This window comes from Ambystoma mexicanum, chromosome 8 (genome assembly GCF_040938575.1).
Source record: "Ambystoma mexicanum isolate Mex_15411 chromosome 8, UKY_AmexF1_1, whole genome shotgun sequence".
Classification (NCBI taxonomy): Eukaryota; Metazoa; Chordata; class Amphibia; order Caudata; family Ambystomatidae; genus Ambystoma; species Ambystoma mexicanum.
In genome coordinates this window covers 111,976,038-112,003,383 of record NC_090929.1, presented here as the reverse complement: position 1 = coordinate 112,003,383, position 27,346 = coordinate 111,976,038, and the positions used below count along the sequence as shown (strand labels likewise).

The 27,346-nt window shown below is 46.7% G+C and overlaps 1 protein-coding gene across 4 annotated transcripts in view; it reads right to left on the bottom strand.

Moving 5' to 3' along the window:
* The window catches only part of SCAI (suppressor of cancer cell invasion), an 877,065-nt gene that overhangs the window by 189,068 nt on the left and 660,651 nt on the right, over window positions 1–27,346 (bottom strand). For all 4 annotated transcript variants that reach the window (XM_069609434.1, XM_069609437.1, XM_069609436.1 and 1 more), the window contains one exon: window positions 8,717–8,869. In XM_069609434.1, coding sequence (XP_069465535.1) covers window positions 8,717–8,869 — 153 coding nt within the window. The remainder of the gene's footprint in view (window positions 1–8,716; window positions 8,870–27,346) is intronic.

Here is a 27,346-nt window from a genome sequence, read left to right as displayed (position 1 = left end):
AGGAAAATCCGAGACCATTTTTGGAATAAAAGATGCCCTCGATCTCAAAGTCTCCTTCTCTTTGGAGAAAACCAAATAGAAAGGTTTAACAGATCACAGCTAGAGACCACTTACCCGTCTTGCGGATGTGATGGCAACCAAGAAAATATCCCAAAGGGTGAGCAATCTAATAGAACAGGAATGAAGGGGCTCACATGGAGCTCTGTAAGGAACTCATGGTGACAACAGTAAAGACAGACACGTGATCACAGTTCAAGGGTGTCTAGGAAAGAAGGAGAGAGTGGAGTCGAAGATGACACCAAGGTTTTTAGCCTCACAGGAAGGAGCAGGAAGAGGGCCCAGAGTGGGCAGCCAGAGTGGAAGGGAGGGAGCGGATGTCCCAATGAGGAGGATCTCAGTCTTACTGGCATTAAGGCAGAGATCATTGGCAGTACACCATTCCTGAATTGCGGTCAGACAATCTGGTTTGAGAGAAGAAGCAGAGATGGCTGAGCGGAGCCTTAAAGAGAGCTGAGTGTCATCAACATTGAAAGTTGGAGCAGAAAGTAGTGATGTGGTGGGTGAAAGGTGCCAGGTAGTGGTTGAAGAACCAGGGAGAGAGGTTAGACCCCTGGGGAAGACCACAACTAGAGGGAGAGCTAGAAGTGAGGAAAGACCCCATTTGGACCAGAGAGGGCCGGTCCATGAGAAAGGAGGTCAACCAGTCCATGGCCTGATCAGAAATACCAAGGTTGTCGTGAGACGCTTGAGCAGGATGGCATTGTTGACAGTATAAAAGGCAGAAGAAGGATCGAGGCGAAAGAGGACAGAAGGATGGTTAGAGTCAATTGTAGAGAGCAGGTCTTCACAGGTGTTCAGGAGAGCAGTTTCCGTGCTTCTGGCAGCTCTGAAGCCAGACTGGTGGTCGTGGAGACAATTAACAGATTCAGTGTGCAGATTCAGCTGGGAGATGGCCATCATTTCCAAGAGTTTTCCCAGGAAAGGAGTGATGGAGATTGGGTGATAGTTAGCAGGAGAGATGGGATCGGCAGAGGGCTTCTTTAGGAGGGGGTGCACAAGGGAGTGCTTAAAAGAGGAGGGGAAGGCTCCAGTGGCAAATGAGTGATTGCAGAAATCACCCAAGGCTAGAGCAAGGGTTTTAATGTGGTCCTTAAAAGTTCTGGAACTTTCATAGATCTGACTTGTCTACACATTTCTTCAGGGGTGAACGAGGGAAAGGAGGAGGAGAGGTGGCCACAGGCGGGCCAGGAGTGGAGGAGGAGGAGGTAGAGGAAGAAAGGGTGGACAGGATGTCCTGAGTTTTAGTGATGAAATGAGAAGTCAAGACACTGCAGAGGACCTAGGAGGGAACAGGAGAGGTAGAGACTGCAGCAGGACTGGCCAGCTCCTTGCAGAATTTGAAGAGTTAGGCCAGTACCAACTAGTCCAGCAGATCGAGTGTTTGCAGGATCTGGACTAGTGTAACAAAATTACATATGTCCTCGCGCAGGAACACATTCAACAGCCTCATATCCAGTATGGGACACAAACCTTGTCTTTCTTCATCACCAGAAAATAGCCTGTATACCAACCCTTGCATCATTCGGAGTGTGATCCCAATGCTATAGTGTTGTTTGAGATAAGCTGACTGACCACCACCTAGAGGATGAGATCCAGAGGCAAGGTGCTGGTTTAAGGGCTGTGGGTCAGAGGATGCTGCATGAAAGGGAGACAATAACCCTGCTGAATGACCTGTAAGGCTCAGGCATCCGACATGATCTTGACCCATTCCTTGCTGAACAGGGAATGTCTCCCCGCCCTCACGGGCGAAACGTGGCAGAAAACCTCAGAGGTTTCACTCCTTGCTGTGCTAAGGGGACAGTGGCTGCAGCTGTTCCCTCCTCTGGGGGCACCTCTAACTCTGCCTCTCAGGAAACACCTGGCCTGAAGTGTGCCTGGGGTGGCCGCTACCCCCAGGCCTTAGGAGTCTGAGATGCAAAAACCCTGGCATCTAGCAGAAGAGGTGAGGGCTGTTGCACGGCTAGGCCCAAAGTCTTTGCCTTGGTCTTCGATGCCTGAAATTACTGGAGAGCATCATCAGTTTCCACCCAAACAGGTTTTGGCCATTGAAAGGCATGTCCAGAAGTTTAGCCTGTAACCAAAAAGTGATGGGTGGAAGGTTTTGAATAAATCTGAACCACTGGAACTGCTCTGGGCAACCTTCCCCACCACTGATTTTTAACCTGTTTGGACCATTGCAAAAAAGGTTCAGCCATATGCAAATCAGTCAGGAACTGCCCCCAATGGGAGCAGCCAAGCTCAAACTGCTACACAAGGTTCCCTCTCCACGGAAACAAAAGCAACCCAGACATGTTTTGGCCAACCTTCAGACCGGTATGCCAGTCTTTCCCCTTTCTGTAATGGCTTGGCAGGCGAAGAACGATGGTCTGGAGGGTTGCCCAGAGCAATGCCAAAGGTACACATTAATTTAAAACCTTCCAGCCATCCCCTCTTTTGTTTTGCTTTAGTCACTGAGTGGGATGGGTATGCCCAGAAGTCGGTCCTCTGCCTGCTAGGCCTAGAGACCCAAGCTACATCGCACTGATGAAGCCCAATGAGGCTGAAACATGTCTGGGGTTGCTTGTGCTCTCGTGCAAAAGGGATGTGACCTAGCAGTTTTGGCTGAACTGCTCCTTTTGGGGTGGGACCAAGCTTGATTTGCATATGGTCTTTCCCCTTTTTGTAATGGCATGGGAAGCGAGAAACCGTGGTCTGGAGGGTTGCCCAGAGCAATGCCAAAGTTTCAGATGAATTCAAAACATTCCAGCCATCAGCTCTTTTGTGTTGTGGAGGTTTAGCTTGGACAACATGCGCGAAGCTGGACAGCCTCATTCTAGATTGACGCCTGAGCACTGCACTTTTGGCCATCGACCTGCCCACACAGCCATCTGTGTCCTGTGAGAAACCTGAAGGTGTCTTGCCTGCTAGTCCCTCGGGAGCTGTCATCGCGGTGGCCAGGACATGGCGATCGCTATTGAATCAGTTCCTGGGGGTGGACCAGTGCGGGAGGACCACCTGGATGAGGAGTCTTCGGGGACTGGAAGTGGGACATGAAGGGTGAGATGCGGTATCACCTTCCCTGTAACACCTTTTCCCCATCCTTGTCTCGGAAGGATATTTCAGGGGCAATGTGCTCGCCTTGGAAGCAAGACGACACAGAGCAACACAGGTTTGTGCCCCGGGTCCGTGCTTAGAAACCTCTGGGTATTAAGCACGTTCTAAATAACCTATCATATCATACCAGGTAGGATACCTAGAAGCTCAACTCCCCCTTTCCCAACACAAACACTTTCTCACGGACAGTTAATCGTCAGCGACAACGGACTAACACCAGAGCCGTAAACCTGACATGTCCCAACACAAGGGTCAGGCAGAGTCAGGCAATTACTCATAATTACACACACCTGGATTCCATCACACTTCCCCACATGGATAAAAGGCGGAGCACAGAAGCACACGAGCAAGGCAAAACGCACGAGGAGCAATTCCGAGATGGCAGTTTAAACCGAAGAAAAAGGCGGTGAGACCAGAGAGGGCTGAAAGGAGGGAACTACCCTTGACCTTTTCGGAGAAGGACCAACACTTTCTATAGGCCTTGAGGAAAAGAAACATAAAACCAGGAATTATAGCTGAACAACAGTGCAGTGTGTGTAGAAGGTACACAGGGCCCTCCTGCATTGATAGCCAAGGTGGGGAGAAGAGATTGCTGCTGTGGTACTGTCCTTGGTTCTGATAACAAAGCTCCAGTGAATTCAGCACAGCCGGAGCGTCTGAGAGAATGATAGCAGACCGGACTGTGTTATTCTCAAGGTTACAATCGGCAACATTGTATGAGGAAAGATGACTTGTATGTGATTGAACTTTATGAAACCAAAATAGGTACCAGATACAGAGTCGTCCGGCGCCAGATGGGTGCTCACTCAAAGGTTTCGGTTTGGTATCCAATGGAGCGTGTGAGAATCATTGAACTGTGAAATCGAAGTGGTCCTGCAGTGGGTCAAGCTAAATCCTGTGCACATTCGAAAGTCTTCGACAACTTACAAATTGAAATTAGTCTGAGCCTGGCTGAGGGAGACTAATTGTATAAAAGGGGATCTGAGCCCGGAAGAGGGGAATCCGGGGTGAACCGCGAGTCACCCGAGAAGATATTGCTGTGGCAAATGTGAACCCAACAGAGGGATGCCTGCAAACTAAAATTAGTCTGAGCCTGGCTGAGGGAGGCTAACTGTATAAAAGAAGGATCTGAGCCCAGCTGAGGGGGATCCAGCGAGAGTGAATCGCCCAACTAGAATATTTGGAAAGGAATTTTTTCCGTTGTTTTTGGTACATCGGGCCGTCTGAACCAAAAGACTTTCAACGTAAGAGACTTGGGCACAGTAGACCCTCATGTTGGTAAAAGGACTTGTATCATCATGTAGAAGAAGCCCAAGAGTGTGCTATGCTCGAGTGAACCGCATTGCTCGTGCTAAAAATGTGGGGAAGGGAGGCCAACGGCCTGAACATCCTGGCTTATTATGTGAACATTTATTTCTTTTTCATGAACATTTCCCTACACCATTTGTAAATTAGCTGTAAGGATTGGCAATAGGTTTTGTTTAGTATAGTCCCTTTTATGTTGACAAGACTCCACTAGGACTGCATTATTATTATTTGATGGTCGTAGCTTGCTTTCATCTCAGATCTAGGTTTAGATAGGCATTTATAACACCGTTGATAAGGTTCAATAAACACCCTTGAACTGTGGTCACTTGTGTCCGTCTTACTTTGTTACCATGCCTTCCTTACAGTCCAGTCCTGACTGCAGAATCCCAGCCGTCTGTCACCATAGACAGGAAGCCGTCTAGTATCTTCCCCTCAGGGATATGGTAAGCTGTATTTGCCACAGCAGACCACAGGACAAAAGAATTGCCAGCATGCAATAAGTGTTCACTGCACGAAGGGCGTGGCTGCAAGACACGAAGACCTTCTTCGCCCAAGCGTCCAGTCCTTTTGCTTTCCCGGTCAGATGGGAAAGAAGGAAAAGTAGAAGACTTCAATTTGCTGTCCCGGCTTACACCACCAAGCTATCTGGGGAGGCATGGTTGGATAGAAAATCTGAGTCAGAAGAAGCATGGGTGATGCTTCCCTGCCAGCTGCCTGTCAACCGCAGATGTGAAAGCAGGCTTCTTCCGTACTTCCAGTACAGGGGCCTCTACAGCTTGTTTATTCAAACTGACATTTTGGCCTGGATGGAGCATAGAGCCTCAGAGTATCGGCCACCTTTGCCGTCAGACTCTGAAAGGATGCCTAAGGCTCAACGGGGGCAGTCGCTGGAGGAATATCGAGCTCAAGGGAGTCATCTAGAACAATGTCTTCTTGGAGTTTGGAGGCCAACCCTTGTACTTCCTCACTCTCTTCATAGAAATCCTAGGGGAAGCCCCTCTCTTCACAAGAGACCAAAGGTTCAAACCAAAAGGGTACCCGATCCCCCTCATGTCACATATCTTAGACATGTAGGGTTTGAAAGGAAGAGGAGGATATTACTGAGGTTTTTCTGTGCCCACAGTGCTGATAGCATAGAGGAAAAAGTTGGGGCCTGGTTGAGATCCCAAAGCCTGAAGGCTGAATCGGTGGAGGGGAAACTCTTCCCTCTTCTTGGCCAGGTGTGCGGGAGTGGTCGACATCGGTCCCTGCCCGTCACGGAAGATATGGTGGCTCTCATTGGCACCAGGGCCGTAGTCAGCAGAGCTGTTGCCGAAGGCGACTTGGCGAAGATGTGAGCATCTTCTGGCAAAATCGCTCCCCTTTCTCCGGGTTGGAGGACTAGGTAAGAAAAGGTAAGTTATCTATCTCTGGTCAACCTCTAAACCGTGACTCTTCTTTTTGGAAGAGGGGGAATAATGCCAGTGCCAGTATCCACTCAGAGAGCGGGATCGCTTGCAGTGCTTCTTTTCAGTACGTGGAGGCAACCATACCTCGAACGAGACTACGTGACATCACCCTTTGTCTTGTGGACGAAGGTAAAAAGTTTTGCTGCCCATTCCTATAGAGCATACGGGTGCATGGACTGACGCAACCAACAATCCTGGGTGTCATGCTCCTCATCCAAGCAGTATAAAACACATCAGGTATGGATCTGAAATTGACTTCTGCTGGCTACAGTCCGCACAGGTTTTGAACCTTTAGGCCTTTAGAAGGTTGGGTATGGTGACGGCGAATTCGAAAATTCAGACTGCGCGTTCCTGATGCCTGAGTGCATGTAATAGCCCATGAGGGGCGTCTTAAAGGTCCCCACACCATCATGATATCATACGTAATATAGACGATTCAAACATAGCGCGTGCAATTAAGTAGATGCCATTTTGCAGATGTTGAGTAGCCATAGTCGAAGCATAGGGCCTGCAGGGCCAAGCAGTATTTAGTGTGTTAAACACAGGGCATGAGCCTGAAGGGAAATACTGAACAGGCCCAAGTGCTAATGAGAGAGTCCCTAGCTGCTAACTTCCACGGAAACCCTCTTTTGTTCTAAAGATGTTGCTAATATGTTTGTTCTAAGGAAGAATGTGCCCTGCAAGGCCGCAAGAAAGTGCTGGCCGTCTTGGTCTATGTGTTATCATAAACCGGCCAAAGCAGGCCTCCGACCCTACCCAGCCAACTACGAGTTATAGCCCTTGCCTATGCCCCAGTCCCAAGACCCCTGAATTCCAAGATACTGGTTGAGCCCAGACCACCGAACATAAACCAATCAAGGGATACATTATAGTTCAAAAGCGGGTGGAAGCCTTGGAAGCCGTGAGACGAGACCGGGATGAGTGAAATGTGTGTGTTGGTTAGTGCGACCTCAAGACTCCCCCTGTGCCAGTCTTTGAGCATGGCAGGTGCACTGTATAATGATAGTGTAGCACTATTTTCAAATGTAACTAATTGCTCCTTTGGCCTTGGTTCCCTGGAGACGATGAGCCCAGCAGACCCCACGTTATGGAAGACGGACAGACTGGGATGGGACCAATAGCCTGTAATCCCCTATGGAGCAGGCAGCCCATGTATAGGGCTGCACCAACCAGCCACGCGGGTTTTCACTGTATGTAATGTTGTCACCGGTGACGCTGTGCCTCCTTTTAAGCTTCTGCTTGTACCTTATTTTGGCAGAACCTTCACAGCCAGCAAAGAGCTCTGCTGCCAAAACCTATTTTTTGTAGAAATAAAACTTGTTATCCTTGCAAGAGTTTCTTGGGCTTTTATCCCTAGCGGGTTGTATTTCTTGTGGTGTGAGCGTTTAGGGGCGTGCCTTCAGGCATCATGAAAGTGCATTGGCAAATGCTCCTGTGCACTGTTGGTGGCTGCACATATTGTATTTGTTCATGAGTTACCCTACAAAACCGATTTGAAACTGTCTGGCTTTTCACCCAAATTTCCAAAGAAAGTGTGCTGTATAATGCACCATTGTAACTAATTATTCATAAACTTTTCTCGTTCCCGGGAAGAGAACACCCCTGATCCCACCTTGGTAGGTTCGGGCTCCTTCACTAGGCTCGGTCGCTCTTGCATATTTGTGATGCAGATTTACGCCCTTCCAATTACAAAATTCACCAGCCACCACTGGGTCAAACCACATTCACATTTTATAACTTAGAGAATCTTAAAAGCAACAACAGTGGCCAACCTGTGCTAGGATAAACCTTATACTGTCAACGCAGTAACCATCACAAAAGGTAATGGCCCAAAATGTCGCCCTTGTGATGGCGACGGGCGAAATGTCCGACTTTTTTTTTAACCCCCCCCTAACACCACATATATATGTGGTGGGGGTATGTGATATTATAGGGCTATGGGGGGTTGAGGGGTGTCTCCCCCGCATATGTATGTGGTGTAAAGGGGGTCAGAGCTGGCATAAGGCTCATGGGAACCTATACTGATGTGCCTCTCTGCAAGAGTGTGTGTATGTATATATCATCCAAAAGCATGTTAATGCATGTTAGGTAAGGTGCAAAAGTTCCTCATTTAATTAATATTGATGAAAAAGCACGTTAAAGCATTACAACATTTCATAAAGACCCCTTAATTACTTACATGTATACATATATTTTCACATGCCCGGCATTTAAGAACGTACTACACATTGGTAACCATTCAAGTAGGAAAAACTGGTCTAACGTTTATTCATCGACAGCCATTTTTTCTATGATTTTTTTCCAGACATTTTTTACCTCAGTGAAAAATATATGGGTGTGTGATCAAGGGTACGTAAGGGGTGCAGAATAGGGTACAATTAATATGGGGGAGGTGTTGGTGCAACCCCCCCCAAAAAAATATATTTTCGATGACAAATAATTAGGAAAAAACATCGAAAAAAAGACAGTCGATGAATGAACATACAACTGGATACATTATGTTCATATTGTACCCCATTGCAGACTTGACAGGCACCAGCCCCTCCTCAGCTGAAGGACCACACCCAACCAACCAAAGGATACTCCATTAGTTGATGACTTAAAATCCAGATGAAATAACAGATAAGAGGAACAGACAATTATTGTGGCTAGTCCACATGAGGGCTGATATTCCAACTTTACACAGCAGGTAAGTGCTTGCAAGGCAACCACTAGAGCTTTGCAGAGCACCTAAATAAATGAACATTGCATGCCCAAACTTGTTATGGTCTAACCGGGGGGGGGGGGTATAGGTGAAGGTTGTTTACCTGGTTATTACAGTTCCCAATAATTAGCGCATCAGCGAGAGTCAACTGGCCAACAATCATCCCCTGCTCCAGCAATGGGCTGCTTCCTTCTATGAGCCGGTTTGCAATGATGACAATGGTGTTGTCGTCATTCAAGACCATCACGGGGTCGGCCTGTAAACATAAAACAGGTTTTGGCTGGTTATCACGCAGGGATTAGCCTGTGAACAGAAAGTGAAGTGACAATGAAGACTGTATCCAACAGGGGTCAGCCTGTAAACATAGAATATCATGTTATTGCTTGTATCAAGGAGGGATTAGCTTGTGAACAGAAAATTAGACCATCAACATAAAATAACATGCTATGGCTTGTATCAAGGAGGGATTAGCCTGTGAACAGAAAGTAACAATGAAGACTGGATCCAACATGGGTCAGCCTGTGAATAAACAGGGACGTGCCTGTGAAGAGAAAATCAGACCATCAACATAAAATAACATGTTATGGCATGTATCAAGCAGGGATACGCCTGTGAAGAGAAAATCAGACCATCAGCATAAAATAACATGTTATGGCTTGTATCAAGCAGGGATTAGTCTGTGAACATAAAGTTACAATGAAGACTGGATCCAACAGGGGGGGGTCAGCCTGTGAACAGAAAGTATTGGTGGAATATTGATATCACGCGTTAGCCTGTAAGGAAATGTAACAAGTAACACATGGATCAAGCAGGAATTTTCAGCATTCAAAATGTCATCCATCTTTTCAGTCTTTGTAATGAGGGAAATACATTGGCTGTGACCCGCAGTGATCTTCACAGTTTACAGAACACTTCCCTTATAGTGCCCGAAAATACAACAAATGCGGGTCTACCCTCATGGGAGCAGGGACGGGGGGGGGGGGGGTAAGAAGTGGGAACAGAAGGTTAAGGGTGAAGTCCCAGTCCCAGCTTGGAAACAAAGGGCACCAGAAGCAATAATGACAAAAGAGCCCACTGTGCCCACTGTGTGAAGGTGGTCCAGGTTGTACAATGGGGCTTTCAATGGGCAGTGTTTGGGATAATCTCGGGTGCGACAATTATGCATTTTGGCTGCCAATGTTACAATTGGCTTGCTTTCAAACTTTCTCGTTTTAAATCCCGATAGACTTGAGGGCCTACTTAATTAAAAATACACAACAGCCTCCATGGCTCCCAAAGACATGCAGATTAGGATCTGAACGGTAAGACCAAATGAAAAATATGCTGCATAACGGAAAATGTTCACTTTTACACGTCTGCGCTTTCAACGTGCAGTTTGTGCCGCAGAGTTGGTCTATTTTTTCTTTATTTGTTTTTAAATGTAGGGGATTCCACTCCAGCTCCCCATGTAACCCAGCCCACCACATTAATCTAACTCCCCACCACATAGACATCTTAAGCACTTCTAGAGCCGGGCCACAAACACCCTTGGGACCCCCCCCTCCACCGAAACAACTAAGCTAAGTTATCCAGGATACGTGGTTGGGCCCCCCTCGTCACGATCACATCCATAGCTTGGTATGCTGCCTCACAGCAAGCCCAATCACACCCTTGGCTTGATATGCTGCCTCACAGCGATCCCAATCACACCCTTGGCTTGATATGCTGCCTCACTGCAATCCCAATCACACCCTTGGCTTGATATGCTGCCTCACAGCGATCCCAATCACACCCTTGGCTTGGTATGCTGCCTCACAGCAATCCCAATCACACCTATAGCTTGGTATGCTGCCTCACAGCAATCTCAATCACACCCTTGGCTTGATATGCTGCCTCACAGCGATCCCAATCACACCCATGGCTTGATATGCTGCCTCACAGCGATCCCAATCACACACTTGGCTTGATATGCTGCCTCACAGCGATCCCAATCACACCTATAGCTTGGTATGCTGCCTCACAGCAATCTCAATCACACCCTTGGCTTGATATGCTGCCTCACAGCGATCCCAATCACACCCTTGGCTTGATATGCTGCCTCACTGCAATCCCAATCACACCCTTGGCTTGATATGCTGCCTCACAGCGATCCCAATCACACCCTTGGCTTGGTATGCTGCCTCACAGCAATCCCAATCACACCTATAGCTTGGTATGCTGCCTCACAGCAATCTCAATCACACCCTTGGCTTCATATGCTGCCTCAAAGCGATCCCAATCACACCCATGGCTTGATATGCTGCCTCACAGCGATCCCAATCACACACTTGGCTTGATGTGCTGCCTCACAGCGATCCCAATCACACCTATAGCTTGGTATGCTGCCTCACAGCAATCCCAATCACACCCTTGGCTTGGTATGCTGCCTCACAGCGATCCCAATCACACCTATAGCTTGGTATGCTGCCTCACAGCGATCCCAATCACACCCTTGGCTTGATATGCTGCCTCACAGCGATCCCAATCACACCCTTGGCTTGATATGCTGCCTCACAGAGATCCCAATCACACCCTTGGCTTGATATGCTGCCTCACTGCAATCCCAATCACACCCTTGGCTTGATATGCTGCCTCACAGCGATCCCAATCACACCCTTGGCTTGGTATGCTGCCTCACAGCAATCCCAATCACACCTATAGCTTGGTATGCTGCCTCACAGAAATCTCAATCACACCCTTGGCTTCATATGCTGCCTCAAAGCGATCCCAATCACACCCATGGCTTGATATGCTGCCTCACAGCGATCCCAATCACACACTTGGCCTGATGTGCTGCCTCACAGCGATCCCAATCACACCTATAGCTTGGTATGCTGCCTCACAGCAATCCCAATCACACCCTTGGCTTGGTATGCTGCCTCACAGCGATCCCAATCACACCTATAGCTTGGTATGCTGCCTCACAGCGATCCCAATCACACCCTTGGCTTGATATGCTACCTCACAGCTATCCCAATCACACCCGAAGCTTGGTATGCTGCCTCACAGCGATCCCAATCACACCCATAGCTTGGTATGCTGCCTCACAGAGATCCCAATCACACTCATAGCTTAATATGATGCCTCACAGTGATCCCAATCACACCTGTAGCTTGGTATGCTCCCTCAAAGCGATCCCAGTCACACCCATAGCTTGGTATGCTGCCTCACAGCGATCCCAATAACACCCATAGCTTGCGATCCCAATCATACCCATAGCTTGATATGCTGCCTCACAGCAATCCCAATCACACCCATAGCTTGATATGCTGCCTCACAGCAATCCCAATCACACCCATAGCATGCGATCCCAATCACACCCATAGCTTGATATGCTGCCTCCCAGCAATCCCAATCACACCCTTGGCTTGATATGCTGCCTCACAGCGATCCCAATAACACCTATAGCTTGGTATGCTGCCTCACAGCGATCCCAATTACACCCATTGCTTGGTATGCTGCCTCACAGTGATCCCAATCACACCCATAGCTTGATATGCTGCCTCACAGCGATCCCAATCACACCCTTGGCTTGATATGCTGCCTCACAGAGATCCCAATCACACCCTTGGCTTGATATGCTGCCTCACAGCGATCGCAATCACACCTGTAGCTTGATAAACTGCCTAACAGCGATCCCAATCACACCCTTGGCTTGGTATGCTGCCTCACAGCGATCCCAATCACACCTATAGCTTGGTATGCTGCCTCACAGCGATCCCAATCACACCGATTGCTTGGTATGCTGCCTCACAGCGATCCCAATCACACCCATAGCTGGGATCGCTGTGAGGCAGCATATCAAGCTATGGGTGTGATTGGGATCGCTGTGAGGAAGCATATCAAATCACACCCACAGCTTGATATGCTGCCTCACAGCGATCCCAATCACACCCATAGCTTGATATGCTGCCTCACAGCGATCCCAATCACACCTGTGGCTTGGTATGCTGCCTCACAGCGATCCCAATCACACCTATAGCTTGATATGCTGCCTCACAGCGATCCCAATCACACCCATAGCTTGATATGCTGCCTAACAGCGATCCCAATCACACCGATTGCTTGGTATGCTGCCTCACAGCGATCCCAATCACACCCATAGCTTGATATGCTGCCTCACAGCGATCCCAATCACACCCATAGCTTGATATGCTGCCTCACAGCGATCCCAATCAGACCCATTGCTTGATATGCTGCCTCACAGCGATCCCAATCACACCCTGATATGCTGCCTCACATCGATCCCAATCACACCCTGATATGCTGCCTCACAGCGATCCCAATCACACCCATAGCTTGATATGCTGCCTCACAGCGATCCCAATCACACCCATAGCTTGGTGTGCTACCTCACAGCGATCCCTATAAGCTCAGGTGCTCCCTTTCAGTCCCATTGTCCCTATTCATTCTTGCTGTAATCAGAATGATAAACAAGTAGCATTTCAAGGGAAACGTTAGCAGTCAATGACAGCGACACCTTCGTACTAGTGTGAGCACAAGCCACCTTTCAACAACAGCAGCCACGAGCAAGACATAGTGGCCATACTACACCTTCCTAATAGTTAAATGCAGAAGACAGATTGTATGAAAAGAAGTTAACATAACCAGAAAAGACTAATGACTTGGATTAGCTGTCTGACAGATTGCAAAAGTGCGCACACATGCATACAGAAAACCAATTGGAAGCAAGGAGACAGCTACACACATCATAACATAGACATAGGATGAAGATTAGGAACTCATTGGAAGGTGTCCATGTCCAGATAGATGAGATTAGAAGAGGGACATGGTTTTCAAGTAGTGTTGCCATTATCGAGAAGAGGAACAAGTGGCTGTGGTGTGCAATAGATCAGTGCTCACTATTAGGATAGAGGAAGCAACACTATAGCCAGTGAAACCACGAGTGAGGCTTTTCTGAAGCTCATGCACAGAGAAGGAAACCTCTCTCCTGCCCATCCACCTGTGGATGGGCAGGGACTGGCTCCACCTTAACGGCGATAAAACCGAGGTGTTGGGAGTTGGCTCCTCTCTGGCATCCCCTGGATGGACCCCTGCCTCTGGCCTACTGAACTTGGTACCTTGCCTATGCCTCGCTATGCATGCAGAGCTAGATCAGCGCGGTCTGCCAGTCGGTCTGTTATTGCAGAAAGTCCTCCCCTATCTTCCCATCCACCTCCGAACACTGGTCGTGTCTTCGCTCGCGTCCGGCCCCTTAGACTATTGTAACGCGCTGTATCTTGCTCGGCCGGCTTTCTTTCTTCAGCGGCTGCAAGTGCTGCAAAGCACTGCAGCCCGACAAGCTGTGGGGGCTTCTCGGTTCTGCCCGACTACCTCAATTCTGATAAAGCTGCATTGGCTCCCAGTGGCCAAGCTTATGAAATTCAAGGCCTTATGTGTGGCCCATCGAGCGTTCTACGGTAGTGGGCCGGAATTTCTCCAGGCTACATTTAGACCTTACACCCCAGCTCTGCTTTGTCCCTGAGGATCACGGTTCCCCGCTTTAAGCTCACTTGTGTGGGTGGTTGTTCCTTTTCAGTTGCAGCGGCCCTGCTTTGGAACGCCACGCCACCCCTGTCTGAGTGCGACGGTGAACCATTTCTCTTTTTGTCGGGCCCTGAAGACCTATCTTTTTACATCCTAATTCCTGGCCCCCCTCCGTTTCCTGCTTTCTTTCTCTTTTCTCTTCCCCTTGTTTAGTCCCTTTACCTCTGTAGCGCCATGATGCCCTAGCTGGTGTAGATGCGCGTTAGACATTCTTTTTACATTACATTGCTATGAAGGGCGACCATTTTTAAACGTTTAGGGACTGGCAATGTGGACAAGTTAGGAGATTGGAGATTAAATTAGATGCCCAGGATTACAAATTGCTTAAGAGTTGATGCTGGGATTTGCACCCTCTCTGCAATTTCAGCACAGTACTGCTTTCTTTTCCAGTTCTTAGCATGAACTAAAATGATTCCATTTTGTCTTGGGAGGTTAGCTCAGTGGCAACGTGCTCGCCTTGGAAGCAAGAGGACACGAAGCAACACAGGTTCGATCCTCCCCGTGTCCGCGCTTAGAAACCTCTGGGTATTTAAGCACGTTCTAATTATGCAACTAAGACAACAACAACAACAAAATTCTGTAACAGTGCCTCGATGCCCACGGGCTGTGTGAGCACTTTAAAAATGCAAATAAGTAAAAAATAAAATAAATAGAACTGACTAGGCAAGTACACAAATAACAAACCAACATGATAATTTTTAAAAACAAAATGTTTATGAAATGTATTATGCAAAACTGGAATGATTCTGGGTTCATTGACTCCATCATCAAGGGAAAGTATCCGAGTAACAGCATACTAATTTATGTGATTGTAAAAAATATTATCCAGGTTTCTCTTTTGCATTTAAAAACTGTAAATATTCCCCCAAAAAAGGCTGAAGTTATTCATAAACATGCAGAAACAAAAATCAGAATTGTGCAAAAAAGCAAACCGTTTTTTGTGTCACATGAGCAGACCGTAAAATATGCTTGCCAGAAGCCTGCTATATGTGACCCACTTTTGTCTGTCTAGATCCATTCCACTCAAATGGTCTAAGTAAAAAAGACAGATCATGTAATGGGCTAAACAATGCCACCAGCATGTAAGAAGGCCACAGTATGTTGCAGAAGACGGCACAGTAATGTCAGTGATGTGATGATGTGTCTAGGATCACTGTATTGTCTGCTGACAAAGCCAGGATACAAGCATGCACACTTTTGTTCCACAGTCTTGAATTTGGATACCCAATCACCTATCCGGACTAACACTTGCTCATCATTAGTGGGGGCTGCCTAGGTTTTGAAACTCCCCATCTGAACAACCCAATTTCTAGACGCTCACCACACGGATGCTATGTTTTTATAGTAATCAGTATCATATGCAGGTACATTGCTGCTATTACCACCTGCTGTGCTACAAAACAAAGTGCATACACATGCAGGTTTATCAAATGCAGAAATAGGAAAGGCAAAGTAGCCCTTGCTGGAATGTGGTATTGTAATCTTGCACATGAACACAGATCTCTGCAAAGAGTGCTTATGACACTGAGCTATCTTCTGAACCACCGTGGCACTAAAATGTATCAACATGCATTGCAACTTTTGCTATTGCACATGACCAATATAACCCTCATAGAAAGGTGAGAACGCTTCAGGAGTTGTGCCATGGTGAACAAACAAACTATGTAAACCACAGTCAACACAGAAAGCATAACAGAATTAACTGATCAGAGCAGAACGTACCTGTCAAAACAGACAGGTGATAGGTTTACAGCCTCTGCAGCATGCCATAAAATATCCTGACGTGCTATTAAAGTTTGGTGAACAATGGGAACCGACTTCTTTAGCTCAGGCAGCTTTGTGGGGCCCCCCCTCCACGGTGGGGCCCTGGGGCAAGGGCCCCTCTTGCGCTCCCATAAAGACGTCTCTGAACCCACCACCCTCTAAACGCCAACCCCAAACACACAACACATTTGTATTTTAAAAGAAGAAAAGTCGATGGAAATGGCTGTGCCGAAAACTACACGCTGAAAGTGCAGACGTGTAAAACACTGGCGGGGAAAACACAGCAAACGCTGCAAACTGCACACAATTATCTACCACACCAAACAAATAGCAGAGGGTCTCCATACAAGTGCAGTAGGGTAGGAGGGACAATACAAAATGTAAACAATACCGTGAAATGAAACATACTCCACAAAATGCACACAAACATGTGCAGCGCCCAATACACGCATGCAACACTCCTATTTAGTCATGTGCAGTAGGGTCATTGATAAGGAAATTGTACTGGAAAAGTAAAACTGTTCCACAAAGCACACCAAATGATGTGCCCCACCACAGGCTTAGCAGGGCCACTATAGAAAGGGACAAAATAAAATGTTAATATACCACTAAATGAAAAAAGTCCTCAAAACACCCCAAAACATCCACAGTCCCCTATACAAGAAACACACCCCAATTCAGCCATGGACACTCCGACACGGCAACATGGCCCCAGGGACCAAACAAATGAACCTTTCCTTAAACATAAAACTAGCAATTACACTAAATACAACATCAAATAAAAATAATATTTTTGGAAACTTAGTACAGCCTCACAAACAAGAAAAAACGAATGTCAACACAAAGGTATACAGTTGCACCACATACAAAAAACACACAGCCAAAATACTATGCATTATAAAAACAATCATTACCATTGAAATAATTAGGGAACATGTACACTTCTTATTGCATGACCTAAACACCTACACCAGTAATCGCATCTTATATTAAATGATAACAAAACAGACACATGTAACCGCACCTTCTATTTGATGGCCTCAACACATACCCGCAATTAGTAAAACCTCTAGCTCAAAAAACATATCCTCTTGCTAACATTGCCGCACATCACGCCAAACAACTAACATTAATATGCCAATAATATACAAGCACACACACACACACACACACACACACACAACATCCGTACACAACCTAAACCAAAAACACTAGGATAGGAATACATCAACTTTCAGCAATATTGGGTTTATGTTCGGTTTTTTTATGGTTAATGTTTTGTTTTATGTTCAATAAATAGTTAAACCTTAAACATTTATAGACAATGTTTTGTAGTTTGTAAACTTAAGGTTAAAACTCACCGAAACGCATGTGCCATCTGATTTGCAATACTTCTGTGGCTAATACATTGTGATCCTTTGGATGCATCTGCACAACATTGGGCAAAGACCGAGTATGGCCTGTCCCAGAGGTATTGCTAGGTCTGGAAAAGATCAGGGGCTAAGCTAATGTCGGGAATGGCTGGACTCGGGGCTAGTTATAGTCTTTTGGTTGTAGCGCCTGAGCTTCTATCCGGGGCTACAACCCAAAGACCCAGGGCAGCCCTCTCAGCCCCCCCCCCAGCAACGCCTCTGGCCCGTCCCCTCTCCCCCGAAACAGGAAATTTCATACAAATCCATCCAACGGTTCAAATATAAAGTGAGGAAAAAGGTGTTTAACCTTTTGCTTGGTCTATCCCAAAAGGAAAATCATAATTTTGAGAGCAATGAATAGCCAAAACGGCTTAATGTCAGGTTGATTTGGCTAAAATCTGTCCATAGTTTTTTGTGCACCCACAAAATTAATAGCTATATTCCCCATGAAGCTTTGCGGGAGTGAAGGCTTTTCAGTTATGGCTGCAAAACAATAACATTTTATTAACAAAACGATTTCTTGACACTTGTGATGGTTTCAACCTGGAGATCCTATCTAGAAAACCTTCACGTAACACGGACTAGGCCTCACCGCCTCAAGCGTCACCGTTTCCTCTGTCATCTGGTCGGATCATCCTCAAAAACGTCCTCCCTCACAAAACCCAAACCGACTTAGAAACAATGACTTCTAGAGAAAGGCCCCTCAACTCATTCCCTTCAGCTGCCCCAACGCGTCACGTTCAGCTCCATTTTGTCCCTTTCAACACTTAAAGTGACATGCGCTGGTGGACTAAAGTGCTGCGACCTGCTTGCTAGTCAGAAGACCTTTGTAACACTTGTGTATAGGCGCGTTATAAATGCCATATCATATCATTTGCGCGGATAATTCTTCCTCTACCTTGTCAGATTTCCTCAATTGATTACTCTCACTCACCTGGTTAAGTTCTGTACATCCCAAAGCATTCTTGATTACCCCCCTAAACAACTAAAAAAGCCCTCCTCCGAACTCAGCACTCCACCCCCCGCCCCCATGATAACCATTTATAGAGAAAGTCTCTGCTGCTAAACAAAACGCACCCCTGAGTGAATCCCCTTACTTCTACAGAAGCTTAGTTTAGAATGTAAGCGGTCCTGCATTGTCCTTTATTTATGCAAGTATCTTCCAGCCTAATTTCTTTAAAATTCATGCATTTTCAATTGAGATTTCTAAATACTGTTGGCATTTTAAAACAATGAGACAACATGGGAGTGAACATGGCAGTTTCATTTTTAAAAAAGAAAGCCAAACTAACACTCACTTAAAAAAAAAAAAAAAACAGTATAAGCAATTATACATTCTTCTTTTCTTCAACATCCAACGTTTACCGATTTCTCTGGATTAAAAAAAGCATGTTTATATAACACCTAGTCATTGAAAAAGGTCACGCTTCTCTATAAACTCAGGTGCTAAATTGGTTCACTCAGCTCTTCCTTCAGTTATTCAGCGTGTTCATCTGCTAAAGGTAAGCCTTTAAAAGTCATTACACAATCACTGATGAGCCGTCAGCATGCAAAATCCGACAGCTGCAATACAGTGAAAAATACTTGTGCAATATATCGTGAAAGTTAACCCAAAATAAAAGGTGCCTTTGACAAAAATGATCCTTCCATATTCAGTGACGAATCGGCTGATTTGTACAGGCGGCTGTCCCTTCTGTCTGCAGCCTCTGGCCGGTGTGGCTTCGATCGCGAGCCTGCAGCCTCACCACTTTAAACCTATGTCTCCATATCACTACACCTGTCCCTCTGGTTGTGGGAGTCTTTATATGGTGTTTGATTAGCTGGCTTTGAGTCCAAAACAGCTACAGACCTTTTCACCAGTGTCTGTTCTAATAACGAAGAGTGAAGGCCCATTCTGACAACACTTGTTTATGTCAAAATATGTCCAGGTGTCCACTATGCTACTGAAGACTCCTGGCCTTGAGCCAGCTGCCTTGAACACTTGATTGAGTTGTCGCTATATTTTATCTAATCAGTTGAGAGGTCTCAGGCCGCAGGGTTGCACCAGAGACTCTCGGGAGTCAGAGCGACTCCAAATCCGCATGGAGAAGGCGGCGGCGGCGGCGACCGGAGAGAGAAGGCGCATCTAGTCAGGCAGCCACAGAGCCAGCAGTCCCGCAGACGCGGAGAGGAGCATCTGGATGCGGCTTACCGGGTGAGTCTAGACCAAGCGAGTAACTCTGGGGCGCTCTGGTGCAGGCTGCATGTGCTGCATAGACGGATCCCCCGCGAGTGAGTGAAAAGCAGAGTAAGCCAGATCATGAATACCGAACTGTTAATATACGCGAACAAGCTAGTAAGCATCACGAAAACCGAATTATTGCACGCCTACAAAGGCAAGCCAATGAATTTTACAAATACCAAATTATAGCAAACTTACCAAAGTGGCTGCCATTAAACCAAACGAAGCCTAGAAATGTGAGTTTGGTCAAACACCAACCACCCAGTGGAGAGGCCTTAGCAGAAACCCAGGCATACCACCAATACCCAAGCCAGAAGACCTTGAGAACCAGGCAACATCAGTCTGACAAATACCAGAAGGGAATGTTGAAAAGCCCCAGAGTTGTAAAGGTTGTAACTCAGGTGCTAGGATGCCTATCAGTGTGGTTGATATAAGTTCACAGTGCTACAGCCAAGGCAGAAGCAGGAAAATACTTATTCCTGAACATTATTTTCAATATGGATGTAGAAGGGAAATGAAAGGTGGCAAACAGGCTGCCCTTCTGGAGGTAGTTATCCAGAGGGAGTTGAGCATCGTTCGTGGGACGTCCCAATAAGGATCAATGTGAATGTTCTATTCCCTGAAATCTGCTACCATTTGTATGCTAAAGAAGACCCTTGAAGTTGTTGTTATTCTACTGTGAAAGTTACTATTTAAGCACTTAACTGTTTTGGTTCTTAAGAAGTAGACGGGCAGACGAGTATACCCGTAGGGCAAGAAGTGATTGCCCAGAAGAAACCTAGTGAAAGGTGTGAGAAACCAGAGAGTGTCTCACCCACTAGTCCCCGGGGATAGGTCATCCAGGTGGCCAGGACACAGCCATCTCTTTTGGATCCAGTTCCTGGAGGTGGACCAGTGTGGGAGGATCACCTGGGTGAGGGGTCTTCAGCGAGTAGTACACCGGATGGTGAGACGCGGTATCCCCTTCCTTACGACACCTTTACCCCATCCTAGCAAGTAGGATGTTTAAGAACTCCCGCCCCCCGAAAACTAACACCTGAGCCATATACCCGACATGTCCCAATAAAATGGCCAGTCAGGGCCAGGCAATTACTCACCATCACACACACCTGACTTCCATTAATCTTCCCCACATGGATAAAAGGTGGAGCATGAGAGCACACTCTGAGTGAGGCAAAGCACACAAGGAAAAGCAGTTGCTTTCATGAGCCCTCCAGATTGGAAAGCGTAAGACCAGGAAAACAAGCAGAAGAATCCTGCACTGTGTGTCGGAGATACCTGGGGCCCTCCCGCATCAAGAATCAAGCGGGGAGAATTGCCAGCCGCCATAGTGCTGTCCTTGGCTCCAACAACAAAGCAGCATCTGTGAAATCAACATAGCCTGTGAGTTTGGGAGACCAATACAAAACAGGTCTGTGTTGCAGCCAAGGTTGCAAGCGGCAACATTGTATGGTGAGCGCTGGAACAAACATGGTTTGAAATACATGTGATAAAAGACACAAGTAAAGTTAAACTGCTGGTGAGTGCTTGAACATGGAAACTGAGATATGATACCTTTGACTGAGTGGTCCGGGACCACGTGGGTTGTCAATCGAAGGTCTCTGTAAGGTAACCAGCTGAAAAGTGAAAGAGTTGTAGAGAATTGTGAATCGAAATGGTCCTGCGATGGGTTAAGCAAAACCCTGCACACAATCGTAAGTCTTCGATGTTGATACAGTAAAGAAAATTTGTGGCAAAGTTGATCAAGTTGGTTTGAGCCCGGTAAAGGGAGATCAGTTGAAAGCTGTGTGTTAAAGTGGGCCTGAGCCCGACGGAGGGGGATCCGGGTTGAAGTGAAAATACCCAGAGAAGGTTTTGTGTTGAAGTGGGTCTGAGCCCGACGGAGAGGGATCCGGGGTGAAGCGAAAATCACCCGAGAAGGTTTTGTGTTGAAGTCGGTCTGAGCCCGACAGAGGGGGATCCTGGGTGAAGCAAGCAAAAATCACCCGAGAAGGTTTTGTGTTGAAGTGGGTCTGAGTCTGGTGTAGGAGGATCCGGGGTGAACAGAAATTCCCCCGAGAATTTGTACGTCTGAAACCCTAAGGAGAAAGGAACTTTGTTGTTTGTCGTATTACATCCGGCCCTCTGAAAAGAGACTTTGAATGGCAAAGAGACTTGCCACAGAAGGCCCTGATGTCGAGGTTTTGAACTGCACCCTCGTGCTAGAGAAGCCAGAGAGAGTGCTAGGCTCGAGAGTGCTGCCTTGTCCTGTGCTAAAAACATGGGGAAGCCAATTCAATGGCTTGAACATCCTGACACATCATTTCTCGAACACTTTTCTTTTGCATATAATTGTTTCCCACACTATTTGTATTTAGAAAGATTGGCAATAGGTTTATTAGTATAGGCCCTTTTATTTTGACAGACTTGACTGGGACTGCTATATTATTATTTGATGGTTGTAGCTTGCTCCCATCTTTAGATTTAAGATTAGACAGGCGTTTTTCAAACCCATTTGAAGTTCAATATAACCTTTGAACTGTGATCACTTGTGTCTGTCTTACTGTTTGATACCATGCCTTCCTTACAAAGGGTAAACCAGGTAGTTGAGGGTGCAAGTGCTTGTGATATTTGGGGTGGAATTGTGAAAGCTGTTTGCGGGAAAGTTACAATACTTCCTGCAGTTATTCTTGAAGCCGACCATTCTGACCAAACCATTTGTTGTTGCTAAAGACGTGAAAGAGTTCCTATTCCAGAAGGAGTGAGAGCTTATGACTTTGTCAAGGTACTTTATTGAACTTTGTGTTAAATTGGATTGCCTCATGTTTCGTTTGAACTGTGGAGAAAACCCTTGTTTGGATCTGGGGAGGGGAAGTTCACCCTGTCCATGGCAAGAGACATTGATCATACTATCAACCAGGTTATATGTTGCATAAATATTTGTTGAATTGAGTTGCCATTTAATACCTTTTTGCTTTGAATATTGTATAAGTGTGAGGGTTAGAAATCCATTGGCGAGAGAGTTCCCTTTTATTTCCTTTAGGCAGGGAAATCCTTGTTAGGGTAGGAATAGTGAGGCGTTTATTCAACCCATTTTATTTAATAAAATGGCAGAAGTTAAAAACTCTACAAAGTTGTCCACCTCACATTTCTGACCGCTCAAACCCACAAGGATCTTTTCCAGAGCCAGTCCTGCCCCACAGGCAAGCTTATGAGTTGGGAGCTGTCTCTTCTACCTTTCCCTGCATATTTGAAATGGGTACCCCTTGCCTGTACTGTACAATGCTGGCCAGTTTATTTCTTGCCCCCTAGGACTTCAAGTACCAGCATGCCTAGCACTGGGAGAGATGCAACCTGACAGAGTAAGAGACTAAGAGGAGCAGCTGGGACACAGAGCAACGACGGGCAGCCAAACATAGTAAAGCCGCTATGCGACACAGCCCAGAAAAAGAGGAACAACTCCAGAGTAAATTTACCTGTGGCAGGGCCATGGAGCAGTCCCCTTTTCAAACTGGCGTCCCAAATCTGCCAGAAAGCCCTCACATAACTGGGACATTGACTTCGATTCACGGAGCCGTGGGTCACCATTTCCTGGAACCAACGGACCCACGTGCAATTAGGGGCAGGGCTTAAGACCCAACTTGTATGTTTGTTCATCTATACCATGTCCCCAGGGGAAAGCAAAATCAGTGTTTGGGCCAAGGAAACAGGTGAAGGAGAGGGCCAATGAGGCGGTAAGAGGGAGGATAGAAAGAGGCTCAGGAAACCTAAAGGTGTGGGTTATCTGGGTGAGTTCAAGGGTGGAGAAGGACGACCAAGAGACCAGGCAGAGGAAGGATGTGCAGATGAGCATGGAGGAGAGTGGGCAAGGTGAAGTGTTAGTTGGTGGGAGAAAATGGTCCTATGGTTTGAGTGTGAGTGCAAGGTGTGAGTAAGGATTATAGGCGGAGAGTAGGGAGAGAATGGGACGGTGAGGGTAGACTGCAGTGCAGTGTGGCGAGGAGCAGTAGTGTGAAGAGGGGAGAGTAATATTGGTGTGGATGAGAGAGAGTAGTAGGGAGTAGGATCAGAGGGTGGGGGAGGTACGAGAGAGAGAGAGAGAGAGAGAGAGAGACACACAGATGGAAGAAAGTGTGAGGGAGAGAGAGGAGAGATGGTGGGTGGAGTAGTAGGGAGGAGAGTGGGACAAGGAAAGGGAGAGACATAGGGAGATGAGTGCAAGGGCGTGGATGGAAAGGTCCAAGTGCGGCTTGAGTGACAAGGCACCAATCCTTGTGTTACATTATACTATATCGGGGGATTAAGGCCAGGAACCACCTATATTGTTCCCAAAGGGGGATAGCCACGAGATTTGCCTTTAGGCCATCACTATTAGGCAGACGAAACTTAGTTAGCAGGGGTTACCGATCACTAGTGACCATCACGATTAGGCAGACGGAACCTTAGACAGTAGGGTTACCGATCACTATTAGGCAGACGGAACCTTCGATAGTAGGGTTACCGATCACTAGTGACCATCACTATAAGGCAGACGGAACCTTCGATAGTAGGGGTTACCGATCACTAGTGACCATCACTATTAGGCAGACGGAACCTTCGATAGTAGGGTTACCGATCACTAGTGACCATCACTATAAGGCAGACGGAACCTTCGATAGTAGGGGTTACCGATCACTAGTGACCATCACTATTAGGCAGACGGAAACTTCGATAGTAGGGGTTACCGATCACTAGTGACCATCACTATCAGGCAGACGGAACCTTAGATAGTAGGGGTACCGATCACTAGTGACCATCAGGCAGACGGAACCTTAGATAGTAGGGGTTACCCATCACTAGTGAACATCACTATCAGGCAGACGGAACCTTAGATAGTAGGGGTTCCCGATCACTAGCGACCATCACTATCAGGCAGGCGGAACCTTAGATAGTAGGGGTTCCCGATCACTAGTGACCATCACCATTAGGAAGACGGAACGTTAGATAGTAGGGGTTACCGATCACTAGTGACCATCACCATCAGGCAGACGGAACCTTAGATAGTAGGGTTACCGATCACTAGTGACCATCACTATCAGGCAGACGGAACCTTCGATAGTAGGGGTTACCGATCACTAGTGACCATCACTATCAGGCAGACGGAACCTTAGATAGTAGGGGCTACCGATCACTAGTGACCATCACTATTAGGCAGACAGGATCACTAAACGCGCCATGGGCTCTTGGCTTGAAACTTTGCAAAGCGCCATGTAGAACTGTGCTTTTCTCCTATTAAACACAATTACAGCACACGTTTGGCTTTTGAAAAGGTGTACGCAGAATTTGGTTTTCTTCGCTGTAAATAACCCTGTAGCATACGTGTAACACGTGCCATTGACACATTTTACATTTATGCTACTTTTGTTTAAAACTAAATTTTACTGCAACACGTGTGCAATTGTATATGGTTTCATTTTTTTAAAGGGTTTCCATTTAATTTTCTGTTCAATGTAAATTGATAGAATGTTGATATGAAATTGCATCCCTTTCATTAATTATTTAACATATGCATCTGTGCCAGCTAAAGCATGCCCGACTAGACAAACATTTGGTGTGATTTATGTATGCCTTTGAAGCGCAATATTTCCACATGAAGTACATTTTAAAAATCAATGCATCTAAAACTAAAAAGCCGTTTGTCGCTTATGGAGTACATCGGTGTGTGGAGTACGAGACGTTCTCGTATGGCTGATTATATGATGGAGGGGAGGTTACCAAGGCTAGAAAACGGCAAAGAAAAGACTCTGAAAGGCAGCACACAGAAGAAAAAGAGGAGAAGAGGGATGGCAGGAAGGGGATAAAACAAAGAAAAGGTATGGACATAAGGACTATAATCGCATGGAAAAAGGCATGAGAAAGATGAACATGAAAAAAGAAAGGAAGAAAGGGAAGAGAGAAAGAAAGAAGGAACAAATAACAGCTTAAAAGTGGAGAAAAACATCAGTGCAAAACAGCATAAGAATTAGCCAATTTCAGGACTTTATCAGAATGCTTCAGAAATGTCAAATCCTTCGTAGCAGCAGCTGTGACACCTCAGAGTCCCACGGATGGTTCTGCAGCGATCCAGCCAGTCTATTCTTGCTCACGTGAAGCAGCGGCGATGGCTTCATGAAAGATGACTGCCCCAGGAGAAACGGGGGGGGGGGCTCGTGTGTATGGCTCTTTACCAGAGTTCTCCAAGTCACCGCTGACGATGACTGCGATTCTTACTAAAAGCATTCATGGCAGCGGCCCGTGGGCGTTATCATGCGCGCGCGCGCGCGCATTTTGGAGGAAGGCTGCGAATGTATCAAGAAGCATATTAAGGTGAAATGCACTTGAGCTTCGCGGATGAACACCTAATGGGCTTTAACAGTAGCTCTCTCATACATAATTAAAGAGAACAGTGTTGTCTGCCCTCTGGTACATTAAGCAAAACACGCTCATCTAACAAACCTCAGGACACCAGAAGGTTACCTGCGAGCCAGGCACGGCAAAGGAAGGCCTGCTGGGCTCGTCCATTCGGGGATTCGGGGACAGGCCTATACACCGCAAGGTAGCCTGTGCCGGAAAAACCTGCATTATTGATGGGCTGAAATAGAGGTTGACAGGCCCACTAATCCCCACTACCCTCCTTCCCGCATTAGAAATCACCTTGATGAGTTCGATTGCGCTATGATGTATGGCTCCGCTGCTCTGCTGGGAGATAAAATACATAGGTGAAGGCTGACCAACGTCACAGCCCTCAAGGTGCTCCCTGCCACCTGCCCGCCATTCAGTCTGAGCTTCCCGGGGGCTTTCAGTAGAGAATACACTACCAAGGCGCACAAACCAGCTCCTCAAAACGACGAGGAGTCCCACCATGAAAACACGGCTCAAGTCTAACATTCCCATTGTAACAACAGGACACAAACACTGATTCGGAAGGGTTACAGAAGGAAAGCGGAGGAAAATTGTGGGTGGGCACTCCTAGACAGGGATGGCTTGACCTCAATTACCAGCAGGTTTGCACCTTGATTGCAATAGACCTCAATTACCAGCAGGTTTGCACCTTGATTGCAATAGACCTCAATTATCAGCAGGTTTGCACCTGGATTGCAATAGACCTCAATTACCAGCAGGTTTGCACCTTGACTGCAATATGCATGGAAGTCATGGCTGATTAACAAATCAGCATTATATCGTTATTTAGTTCCAGGCAATCAGCAACGTTATGGGGATATTGCGTGAATCAGCACGACTACAGTTCCTTGCAATGCTTCCCCATCGGCGCTTTTCCAAGAATGATCCTGTGCAGCGCAAATAAGTATTGTGAAGGAGGAGGTGGACTGTTACAGTTAGAATTTAACTGGTTAAGGAGCTGGAAGTGCCAGGGAGAGTTACTGGGGCTTTTGAATGGCCTGGTCGCCGTCTGATGGCAGAGAGGTCTGGTAAGGTTAGAATTTAACTGGTTGAGTAGCCAAGTGTCAGCAAGAGCTGCTGGAGCTTTCGTACGCCATCATCAATGTGATGTGCGAGAGGGCTGAGAAGGTAAGAATGTAACTGGTTAAGGAGCCGGAAGCGACAGAGAAAGTTGCTGGAGCTTTCCAACACCATCATCAATGTGATGGGTGAGAGGGTAACTGGTTAAGATGTCGGAAGCGACAGAGAAAGTTGCTGGAGCTTTCCAACGTCATCATCAATGTGATGTGCGAGAGGGCTGAGAAGGTAAGAGTGTAACTGGTTAAGGAACTGGAAGCGACAGGGAGTGTTGCTGGAGCTTTCCAACGTCATC